This window comes from Chrysochloris asiatica, unplaced genomic scaffold, assembly GCF_000296735.1.
Source record: "Chrysochloris asiatica unplaced genomic scaffold, ChrAsi1.0 scaffold00027, whole genome shotgun sequence".
Classification (NCBI taxonomy): Eukaryota; Metazoa; Chordata; class Mammalia; order Afrosoricida; family Chrysochloridae; genus Chrysochloris; species Chrysochloris asiatica.
The window spans coordinates 18,172,188-18,184,173 of NW_006408545.1; the positions used below are offsets into that span (position 1 = coordinate 18,172,188).

General features: G+C 37.2%; 1 protein-coding gene across 1 annotated transcript in view; it reads left to right on the forward strand.

Annotated features, from left to right (window-relative positions):
* Positions 1–11,986, forward strand: part of AK9 (adenylate kinase 9) — a 175,220-nt gene that overhangs the window by 113,312 nt on the left and 49,922 nt on the right. Inside the window, exons 27-30 of the mRNA XM_006839988.1 lie at positions 2,891–3,154; positions 4,799–4,923; positions 7,565–7,784; positions 9,257–9,326. Coding sequence (XP_006840051.1) covers positions 2,891–3,154; positions 4,799–4,923; positions 7,565–7,784; positions 9,257–9,326 — 679 coding nt within the window. The remainder of the gene's footprint in view (positions 1–2,890; positions 3,155–4,798; positions 4,924–7,564; positions 7,785–9,256; positions 9,327–11,986) is intronic.

Here is an 11,986-nt window from a genome sequence, read left to right on the forward strand (position 1 = left end):
AAATACATTGTGGTACATACATCCAATGGAAAACTACACAGCTATAAAGAATAACGAAGAGTCCACAAAACATAACATATATGAATGCAGGACATTGCTGCTGGTGTTGTTAGGTGCCATGGAGTCAGATAACAGAACAAAACACTGCCTGGCCCTGGGCCAACCTCACAATTGTTGCCACACTTGAGCCCATTGATGCTTCCACTTTGCCAGTCCATCTCGCTGGGGGTCCCTGTTTTTCTCTGACCCTCTTCCTTACCAAACATGATATCCCTCTCCAGTGACTGGTTTCTCCTGACAATGCGTCCAAAGTATGAGAGAGGAAGTCTGGCCAGCCTGTCTCCAAAGAGCACTCTGTCTGTACTTTTTCCAATACAGATCTGTTGGTTCTTTTGGTAGCCCATGGTACTTGCAATATTCTTCACCAATTCCATAATTCAAATGCATTGATTCTTCTCCTGTCTTCATTATTCATTATTTAACTTTCACATGCATATAAGGTTATTGAAAATACCATGGCTTGGGTCAGCCACACTTTGGTCCTCAAGCTGACATCTTTGCTCTTCAATGCTTTAAAAAGGTCTTGTGCAGCAGATTTGCTTAACACAATACATCGTTTGATTTCGTAACTGCTGCTTCCATGAGTGTTGATAGTTAATCGAAGGAGAAGGAAGACCTTGACAACTTCAATCTTTTCTCCATTGATAAGAATGTTATTTATTGGTCCAGTGGTAAGGATTTTTGTTTTCTTTACATTGAGAAGCGATCCATACCGAAGGCTATGATCTTTGATCTTCATCAGTAAGTATTTTAAATCCTCTTCACTGGAAGACATTATGAGGAGTGAAATAGTCAATCACAAAAAGACAAATATTATATGGTCCCACTATTATAAAAAAGCAAGAAGAGATCTACTGTACACACACAAAACACTTTTCTTTGCTGTTATAAGGGATGGGAGGGGAAGAACAGGAAATCACTTTCAGGATAGTAGATACTTGTCATTTTTGGTGATGACACAGACAATATTAAATGTGGGTGAAGTGTGTACAATATGACCAAAGTAAATGAAGACAATAAAAAGTACACAATTAAAAGGGACAATTTCAGTAAAAATGCTATAACATAAATAATTTTGCAGCAGCATTACATTAGTAAATATGTATCATATATATATATATATATATATATATATATATATATATATATATGTATAATAGGAAGGCATATGTACATGTAGGGAGTCCTGGTGGGCGCTGTAGGATAAGCACTCAACTGCAAGTTCAGTTTGAACCACAAGGTCGGCAGTTCACACTCACCAGCCACTCTTCAGAAACCCTGAACAGGTCAGAACAGACCCAATGGCACTTAACAACAACAACAGCATGTATATGTAGAGGTGTATCTGTAGACATATACAAGGGGGCTGCAAAAAGTTTGAGAAAAATATAATTAATATAAAATATATGAATAATTAAAAGATCGTGGGATTTTCCAATTACCTTTTGAAGGATAGATAGATAGATAGATAGATAGATAGATAGATAGATAGATAGATAGACAGATAGGTTAGAACCAACTCGACAGCATATAACAACTATATATGCTAGTTCTTGTGTACTGCATATATATCCATATATATAGTAAAGCAAATAAAGGGTATAGTCATGGAGACTTCTTAGACATATCTAAAGGCCTTGTGGGAATGGTTTACTGGGTTAAAAAGTTTAAGACCATAGTCTTATGCAGCAACTTAGTCAATTGGCTTGACATGATTCATAAAGATAATGTTCTATGTCCTAGTTTGGTAAGTAGCATCCATGGTCTTAAAAGCTTATGAGCAGCCATCTAAGATACAATGATGTGTCTGGAGTAAAAGAAATTGAAGGAAACCAAAGATTCAAGAAACTAGTCCATATAACTAATAGCCCATACAAACCATGACCTCTTCTATATAAGACCAGAAAAACCAGATGATGCCCAGATACCCATTACTCACCATTCTGACCAAGGACATAATAGAAGGTTCCCAAGAGAACGGGAGAAAAATACAGAGCAAATTTAAGTTCCTAAAAACGGCCAGACCTACTGGATAAGTGAAACTACAGGAACCCCTGAGACTATAGCTCTAAGCTAGATATCCTTTGAATTTTAAATTGAAGCTATTACTAGAGGCCACCTTTCAGCCAAATAATAGACTGATTTATAAAATAATATCACCCATGAGTCATATATTCCCTTTAACAATCAACGATATGAAAGCAAACAGTAAAAATTTACCTTAAAAGCAAAGATGAGAAGGAAAGGAGGGGATGGGAAGCTAGATCAATGGGAACAGAACAAACAGAATGGGAATCTTGAGAATGGTGACGTGTGGTGACAATTGTAAGAAATGTCATGGAAAATTAGTATCGAAATTGTCAAATGGGAACCTAATTTTCTGTGTAAACTTTCACCTAAAACACAGTACAGTTTTTATTCAGAAGCTGATCCTGTATCGTTGATAATCAATCCTGAGACCTCTGTTGTTATCATGAATTACAGTGACACCTGTGAGAGCTGGAACTCAATGTGATTGCCTTGTTTTTCTGGGTGTCTCAAGTTTCCCACCTTTTACAAGGTGCAATCTTACTATTTTTCTACTAGTGGGAAATATTTCAAGTTTTCACCCTCTGACTGGTTTCTGCCTTACGCAAATTCTGGCTTTCACACATTTTGCTGTATATTAATTAACATCCTAACACTGAACACTTGAGTTCCTGAAAATAATAATCCCCACTCAGTCTTAGGAGGAAATTTTTAATAAGCCTGTCATGTTTTCTAAAGTACTCAAAAGTTTCTTTTCTTCACTCCCCGCATCTCATCTTCCCTGACTCAACCCCTGTAACAGGCTCCACCATTAAGACTATGTCTTCTGGGCCCCCATGGCTCTGGCACAACTATCTGTGGACGTCATCTAGCAGAAGATTTGGGCATTTTTCACATTCAGTTTGAAGAAGTCCTTCAAGAAAAATTAATGTTCAAAACTGAAAAAAAAGCTGGACCTGAATTTGAGGAAGACTCTGAGGATGAGCTAGCTGCAAAGCAAGAAATTGAAGAGCTTGCAATTCAAGCCAATATTACAATTGAGGAAGAAAATACCATGAAGCAGGTAGTTACTCTTTTTGCAGAAAATTATGTTTACTGGTGTTACTTTTGTTAAGCAGAATATAAATGGTATAAAATGCTATCATTTCTAACAAGGAAAAATTAGCCTATGAAAAAGTACTTATGAACCCCAACATGTTAAATGCAGACCTTTCTGCGTAGCTACAACATAAAATACTGAGTCTCACATGATTCCAGAAAAAAAAAAACCAGGACAGCTTTCCCTGAGAAGACCATAGTATTGCATTTATTTGAGACTATTTGATTTAATACATCTGACCTATAATATAAGGTTTTCAATTACTGTGCTATGTCTTCTCTCAAATATCATAAAAATCTGTTCCAATGCCATTGAGATTCAAAAACACTAACTTCTGTTGTCCTGGTGTGGCACTGTAGGGTAAGCACTAGACTGTTAGCCACAAGATCAGTGGTTCAAACCCACCAACTGCTGCTTGGAAACCCTATACAGGTTTGTTATGAGTCAGAACCAACTCCACGGCATTTAACAACAACAATAATGATACCTCATATCATATGAAAGTATGTATATACCTTGAGTAATTCCTATCTGGGATTATAAAAAGAAAATTCTTAATTCTAACTCATTTGTTAATCATTTCTGATACACCCAGACAATTTTTTTCTCAAGTAATCCCCCATAAATAGACTCAGGTAGTTATTGGCAATATTTATAAAGTCGGAACAACAGGTAGTATCCTAATAGATGATCTTGCTCCCCTTCAACCGTATTCTTTAAAAGTTGTATTTGGTGGAGATGGAGAAACTGAGATTCTATGAATTAAAAAAAAATTTTGACCCAGATTTTAAAATTCAACAGATGTAGATTTTTAAATGTGGCAAAACATTTCCTACATTTCCAGAGTTTTTTGTTTGGGTTTCTTTTGCAGTTTTCTTAACCTTTTGACTTGTTGTTGTTGTTGTTGTGGTAAGTGCCGTTGAGTCAGTTCTGACCCATAGCAACCCTGTATAGGGTTTCTGAGGAGGCGTATTAAGGGATTCTAATTTTACATATATCCCACTTCTTGGTAAGCAGAATTTGCCATATCTTACTCAGTTTCAGATTTGGGGAATGCCAAAAATATCTAATAAAAATAGTTCAGTTCTAGTAAAAACTGTGCTTTTTAAATATTCTTTCAACATGGATCTGACTTCACAGAGAGCTGAGCAGGGTTAATGATTATAGTACTTCCTATGTATTATTATGATGTTTTAATCCCTTTATGGACAATGGCTGCTTGGCTGCCCCATTCCTTAATCATGATCTGGTTGGAGAGATAATACTGTATCATACAAGAAAGAGAACAAAACTCAATAAGCCTTGTAGGGGTGTGTCTTAGACTTGCAAGGTTTTATCAAAAAGTGATAAGACAGATACCCTGAGTTGAAGAATGAAAATCAGTCTGCTAGTTGTTATAGTTGACTCCTCTTAATTATAGTAGATACAACTTAATATTTACAATCATATCAAATATTAGTTTAAAATAGAGCCCATGTTTTACATTTTTAAATGTAAGCCGTAGGATTTAAAAATTACCTTAAATAGCAGCTCTTTTCCCAATTAACTCTGTAGTGTAGTACTATTTATTAATACACTGTTTTGTTTTACACATGGATTCTTTGTTTTTAGCCTACAGAAATACAACTTACAGAAGAAGAAGAAGCAATCAGATTAAATCTAACAGACAATGAGCCACTGCCTCCAGAAATTCTTGAAGGAATTCTTTCTGAGTGGTGGCTTAAGGAACCAATATGGTATTTTAATCTATATAGGATTATACTTTTATTGACTTTTGTTTGCTTCATTCTTAAAAGTTAAAAATTGTAATTCAGTGACACTTGCTTGGCTATACCTTCAAAACATATGGGGTATTTTTTTTAAATGTTAATGTCTAGACCTCACCCCAAAACACTTGAATGAGGATTTCTAGGGTTGTGAGTCTGTGACTAAGACATTGGCAGGATCTCCCATGGTGGACATGTTTCAGCTGAGCTTCAAGACTAAGACAAACTAGGAAAAAGAGACAGATTACTTCTGAATGCTTAGCCATTGAGAACCTTATGAATAGCAGTAGAACACTGTCAGCACCAGAATATCGAATATTGAAACATGATGACTAGCAGTAGACTATTGTCAGATATACTGCTGTTAGATGAGCCCCTCAGATTGGAACACACTCAAAATACGACTGGGGAAGACATACCTCCTCAAAGTAGAATTGATCATGATGACACAGCTGGAGTAAAGTCTTCAGGACCTTCATTTGCTGATGGGGCACAACTCAAAATGAAGAGAAACAGCTGTGAACAACCATAATTATAACACAGAATGTACAAAGTATGAATCTAGGAAAATTGATGTATTTGAGTTATGGTGTTGGAGAAGAATATTAAAAGTGCCATGGACTACCAGAAGAACAAAAAATTCTGGTAGCGTAGTGGTTACGAATTGGGCTGTGAACCTCAAGGTCAGCAGTTCGAAACTAACAGCGGTTCCGTGGGAGAAAGATGAGGCGTTCTGCTCCTGTAAAGATTTACAGCCTCGGAAACCCTGTGCAAGGTCGCTATGAGTCGGAACTGACTCCACGGCACTTAACAACAACAACAACAATACAAAGTACAGCCAGATACTCCTTAGAAGCCAGGATAATGAGACGTCATCTCTCATACTTTGGACATATTATCAGGAGGGACTAGTCCCTGGAGAAGGACATCCTACTTGGTAAAGTGGAGGGTCAGTGAAAAAGAGGAAGACCCTCAATGAGTTTGATTGGCACAGTGGTAGCAGCACTGGGCTCAAGTGTAATGATTATGGGGATAGCAGGGGACTGGCAGTGTTTCTTTCTGTTATACATGGGATCACTATGAGTCACAACCAACTTGATAGCACCTAATTTCAGTAGGAACCCACAATTAATAACAGTCATTCCAACTAGGATTTAGAGGCTACCTCTCAGAAATTGAGTACGAAGGTCAGCCAAATTCTTAACTACACAGGTTTAGATATTACCTCTCAGGAACCAGGAACAAAGTCAAACCAAATGTTTTAGTGCACACCACCTGAAAATGTGGTCATTCTAAGATCAAATTCTGACCCAAACAGAAATCTTCATATGTGCTCCCTGCTAAGGCAAAACCAATCCCAGAGTATTAGCTCCTTCCTAGGTCCTGCTGACCAGGATTGGCCAGCTGAACAGCAGAGACTCATGGGAAAGCAGGATAGATAGGCTTGGCTAGACTCATTCACGGGATACAGCAGATAGATACTATGAAGAACAATGAGAAGTGGGTGTGAAAGTCAAGGTTGCGTGTGAACTTGAATGAGACAAGAGTCTCAGTGGTTTGGCATTTGAGATGTAACTATCCCCCATGATGTGATTTGATGTGATAAACCAATAAGAAGATTAAGGGTGTGATGTTGTTGTTGTAGTTGTTGTTGTTAAGTGCCTTTGAGTCTGTTCTGACTCATATAGACCATGCATAGCGTTTCCAAAAAGCAGCTGGTGGTTTTGAACCACAAACCTTGAGATTAGCAGTCCAGTGCTTTTCCTACAGAACCACACAAGGATACATCACCCATAATCCCATTACTACCCAGATCCAATTTATGGGAGACTCCCAAGGATGTGGCATGCAACCCCTTTTATTTTATAACAGATAAAAGGAGAGAGTCTTGAGCATAGAAGGAGGGACCTACTACCATCAAGACAGAAGAGTCAGGAATGGAGAGATCCTTTGGTCCTGTGGTCCCTGCACTGTGAAGCTCCTAGATCCAGGGGAAGATTGATGCCAAAATGTTTGGAGATCTTCAAGGAACACAGGGCTTACAGATGATAAAATGAGACAAGGATTTTCCCCAGAACTGACAAAAGAGAAAGCCTTCCCCTAGAACCAGCACTCTGAATGTAACCTCCTAAACTGCGAGAGAAAGGAGTTCTGGTAGTCTAGTGGTTACAAATCAGACTGCAAACCGCAAGGTCAGCAGTTCGAAACTACCAGCTGGTCCATGGGAGAAAGATGAGGCTTTCTGCTCCTGCAAATATTTGCAGCCTCAGAAACCCTGTACAGGGTTGCTATGTGTCAGAACCGACTCCACGGCACATAACAACCAACAACCAAATCTGTAAATTGATGGATTACAATTTTGTTATAAATAGAAAATACTATCTATCATTTTAATGCAATTCAGTATGTTTGGGAGAAGAAACACCATGTATACATACACAAGTAGAAGTATTAAAAGCAGTAAAAGATACTATAGTACACTTTTTAAACTATTCACTGCACACTGCATAAAGTTGAAATTTATCTCTCTATATATCTCATCTTAATATTTGTATGTAATCTATATTGTTATCTTAAGCAAATAGGATAAATTATCAAAATGTCCACTTAGTTCCACAGGTTTTATACTGGATGGTTTCCCACGATACCCTGAGGAGGCCCAGTTTCTGGGTGAGCGTGGATTTTTCCCAGATGCTGCTGTTTTTATACAAGTTGATGATCAAGATATTTCTGAACGACTTCTTCCTTCTCAAATTGATAAGTGGAAACTTAAACAAAAGAGGAAATCAGACAGGAAAAAACTCATCAAAGATATGAAGACAAAAATAAGGGTAGGCATGTAAAATAAATGGATAAGCACTGAACTGCTAATCACAAGTTCCACAGTTCAAACCCACCAGTTGCTCCTTAGAAATGCTATACAGGATCATTGAGTCAGAACTCGATGACACTTACAACAGCTAATAACAATGCTTGGGGAATTTGTTCACCATCTGTTTTAAATTATCAAAGGTCTTTAACCAATACTGTAGTTTTGGGGGTTTAATACTGTAGTCATCCTGAAAGCATTGTTCATGAACTAGCAAGACTCTTTAAAGAGTTAAGAATTATTTGAGACATGTGATTGGTAGGCCATTGGCACAACAGTGCTGCCATCTTAATTCACTGGCCTCTCCTTGTTTGGGTGAAGTGAGCAGAGAAAAAGCAGACTCAGCACATGGATGTGTTATTGTGTATACAGTATGCAGATCACATGTATAAAGTGATCCTCATGCATTATGAAAGCACAAAAGAAATTGTCTTTTTACAATGCTATGGTTAACAGACCTATGGTAAAATTATAGTTTAAGAAAAAGATATAATAAAAGTTTTTATTAATTCTCACCCTCTTAAAAGCAACAGATTATCTCTGGGGACTCATAAACCAAATTAGTTTGATTCATTTCAGTTGTATAATTCTACCTGTAACTATTTCTTGAGTTCCCACATGGTATGATATAAGATTTCAGGAATATGTACTCCATGTTAACTAGATAAACGCACCAGAATCCACCTGGCCTAGACCAGAGCCACAGAGCATGTCTTCAGGATCCATTCCAATCTCCTGCTATGTAATGGTGCTCCAATTTGGAAGGTCCTGAGCCAGTGAGACTCAAAACCCTACAGGGGCTAGTTTTCACACAAACCTTGGGGACATGTCATTAGAGCTCCCTGCCATCAAATTTAGAGGACCCTAGAAGAGCTGGAAGACAATGTACACACGTATTTTTAGTTTAGTTTGTTTTTTAAAGCTATTGTATTTAAATGTATTATAAAAGGACCATCAAATATTTTAAACAAATTCCCTCCAAGTATTTGCTTCTGAAAATGCAGCCAATGAAAACCAAATGGATCACAATGGGTGGATCCTGGCGTCATGGGGTCACCAGGAGTTGGGGTCAACTTGATAGCTGTTAACAAGTTTCCTTATTTCTTCAAGTATGAAAAACAAGCCAATAAGTAATTAATCAGTGTTTGAAAAGGGGTCCTAATTTCAGGGAAAGAGTAACTAACTCCCTACCCATCCACTACCATTGAGTCAATTCTGGCTTAAAGCAACCCTCTAGGATTCCCAGTACTATTTATCTCTCTGGAGAGAAATTGCTGATAAAAGTAAAAGGTTCAGGGGCCCAGAGAGGTAAGTAACAGAATTACAGCCACTTTTTCACCCACATAGTATTCCCAGTTTGGAAAAAAAACTAATACATAAAAGTTATTTTTATCCTTATCCATTAAAATTTTAACATATCTCTTTTTTTAACAGGATGAGTTGATTGCTAAAAGAAGGGCTGAACTTTTATCAGAAAGAGAGAAAAAAAAGAAAGGGGAGGTAAGTAAATGGTATCAAATAAAGAAATGCATAGAAAAACATCTTGAAGGAAATATGCAGTGTTTGTGTATGATTTATTGTTGTGTGCCATCAAGTCCATTCTCATTGTGAGAACATATAGGGTTTCTAAGGAGTGGTTGGTGGATTTGAACCACTGACCTTGAGATTACCTATCCAATGTTTACCCTGTTGTTGTTAAGTGTTGTAGAGTCAGTTCTGATTCACAGCAAACAATTCCAGAACAGGAAGAGACAATAAAAACCCCAGAGAAAATTGCTGGAAGACAACTTCCCTAACATCATGAAAAACAAAAAGACAAAGCATGCAAGAAGATGAATAAACCCAAACAGGATAGATCTCAAAAGAAAATCACCAAGACATCTCATAATCAAACTTTCCAAAGCCAAAGTCAAGGAAAAATACTAAGGGCAGCATTACCTACAAAGGAGAACCAGTAAGATTAACCTCTTGATTTTTCAGTAGAAAACATGCAGACAAGAAGGCGATGGTATGACATTTGCAAATCTCTGAAAGAAAACAAAATTGGCAACCAAGAATCATGTACTCAGCAAAGCTGTCCCTTAAATATGATGGTGAAATTAGGACTTTTCCTGATAAACAGAAATTAAAGGAATTTATAATGGCCAGACCAACTTTACAAAAAATGCTAAAGGGTGTTGTTTGGACTGAGAACAACAGCAACAGACTGAGATTACCATGCAGATTACCATACTACATCACCCAGAATTCAATCTGGATATTTGTTGTTGTTAAGTACCGTGGAGTCGGTTCTAACTCATAGTGATCCTGCACAGGGTTTCCGAGGCTGTAATCTTTTTTTAAAGTTTTTATTGTGGATTGAGTGAAAGTTTACAGGGCACATCATCAGTTTTACATTCAACAAATCATACACCTTGTTTCATTACAATGATTATAATCCCCTCCATGTACCATCAGTTAACAGTATTTCTCTCTATCCACTTTAACTTTAAAAAAAAAAACCACTCAGGCATATGTAATAATTTACTTCTCCAAAGGGCACATTCTGCAAGTCTGCCTCCTGGCCACCAGCTCTTAGTCCCTCATTCCCATGAATCTAGAGTCCTCAGCCACTCCTCCTCTCCATGCCCCCATCTCTGCCTCCATCTCTGGCGTCACTGCTTCTCTGGATAAGGTCCCTCATTCTACTTGTGCTCTTCTCCCTTGATGGTCCTAGGGTCCTCTGTTTCTGGACTGTAAGATTAACCACTCCCCTGTTTTTGTTACAAAACTTCTACCTTTACAATTGTGACAGTCACAATTAGTCATGATAACAGTTATTCACTATTGAATCATACAAATCTTATCCCCTTCTCTTTTCACCAAGAGGAAATCTATTCAGCGGGGACTCTTTCTTTCTCCCCATACTCTGTTTTTTTTTTTTTTTTTAATGTTTTATTGTGAATTATGTGATAGTTTACATGGGAGATGTAAACCTTTAAGGGATCAGAAAGCTTCATCTTTCTCCCACAGAACAGCTGGTAGTTTCGAACTGCTGGCCTTGAGGTTAGCAGCCCAATTCGTAACCACTATGCTACCAGAGATCCTTCAATTAGCATATAGAAGTAGTTAAATAAAACAAACCTGCAAGACTGATAATAGGGAACCAGAGATATCAATGTATAATGAAGTCAATTACAAAGCAAAAAAGAGGGAATAGTGTAGATACAGAACTTCCAAATGGCAAAGAAATAAAGTAGATTTAAAGATAAAGCAGACTCTTTTAAACAGGGAAAAAATTTATAAATTACAGGGTCAGCTAAAAAAAAATTAATATACCTGCACATCAAAATAAAAAACAGGAAAATCAGAAAGATTTAGTAAACATTACCACAATAGAAATGAAAACTCACAAAATGAATGCAACACAGAAAATTTTTGTGGAACAAAGAAATCAGCAGCATCACACAGAAAAAAAATTTTTAAAAACCAATTCATACCTATCGATAATTACATGGATTTTGTACACCTGTTAAGAAACAAAGAGTAGCAAAATGGATAAGTAAGCAGGATCCTTCAATATGCTGTCTACAAGAGACACATCAAAAAATGGAGACAGTCGAAATGCCCATCAACAGAAAAATGGCTAAGCAAGCTTTGGTACATACACACAGTGGAATACTACACAAAGTTAAAGAATCTATGAAACACCTCACAACATGGATGAACCTGAAAGATGTTATGCTGAGTGAAATTAGTCAATCACAAAAGGACAAATATTGTATGAGACCAATGTAGTACAAAGTTAAGAAAAGGTTTTCTTCATAAAAGAACCCATCTATGATGGTTATGAAGGGAGAAGGAAAATTATTCATGGGCTAGGGGGTAGACTGAAAGTGAAAAAGACTTAAAAAATATTTACTGATGAAGATCAAAGAGCACAGCCTTCGGTATGGATTGCATCTCAATATAAAGAAAACGAAAATCCTCACCACTGGACCAATAAACATTTTTACCAACAGAGAAAAAATTTAAAATTGTCAAGGACTTCATTCTTCTTGGATCAACTATCAACACTCACCAAAACAGCAGTCAAGAAATCAAACAACGTATTGCATTAGGCAAATCTGCTGCACAAGACCTTTTTAAAGTGTTGAAGAGCAAAGATGTCAGCTTGAGGACTAA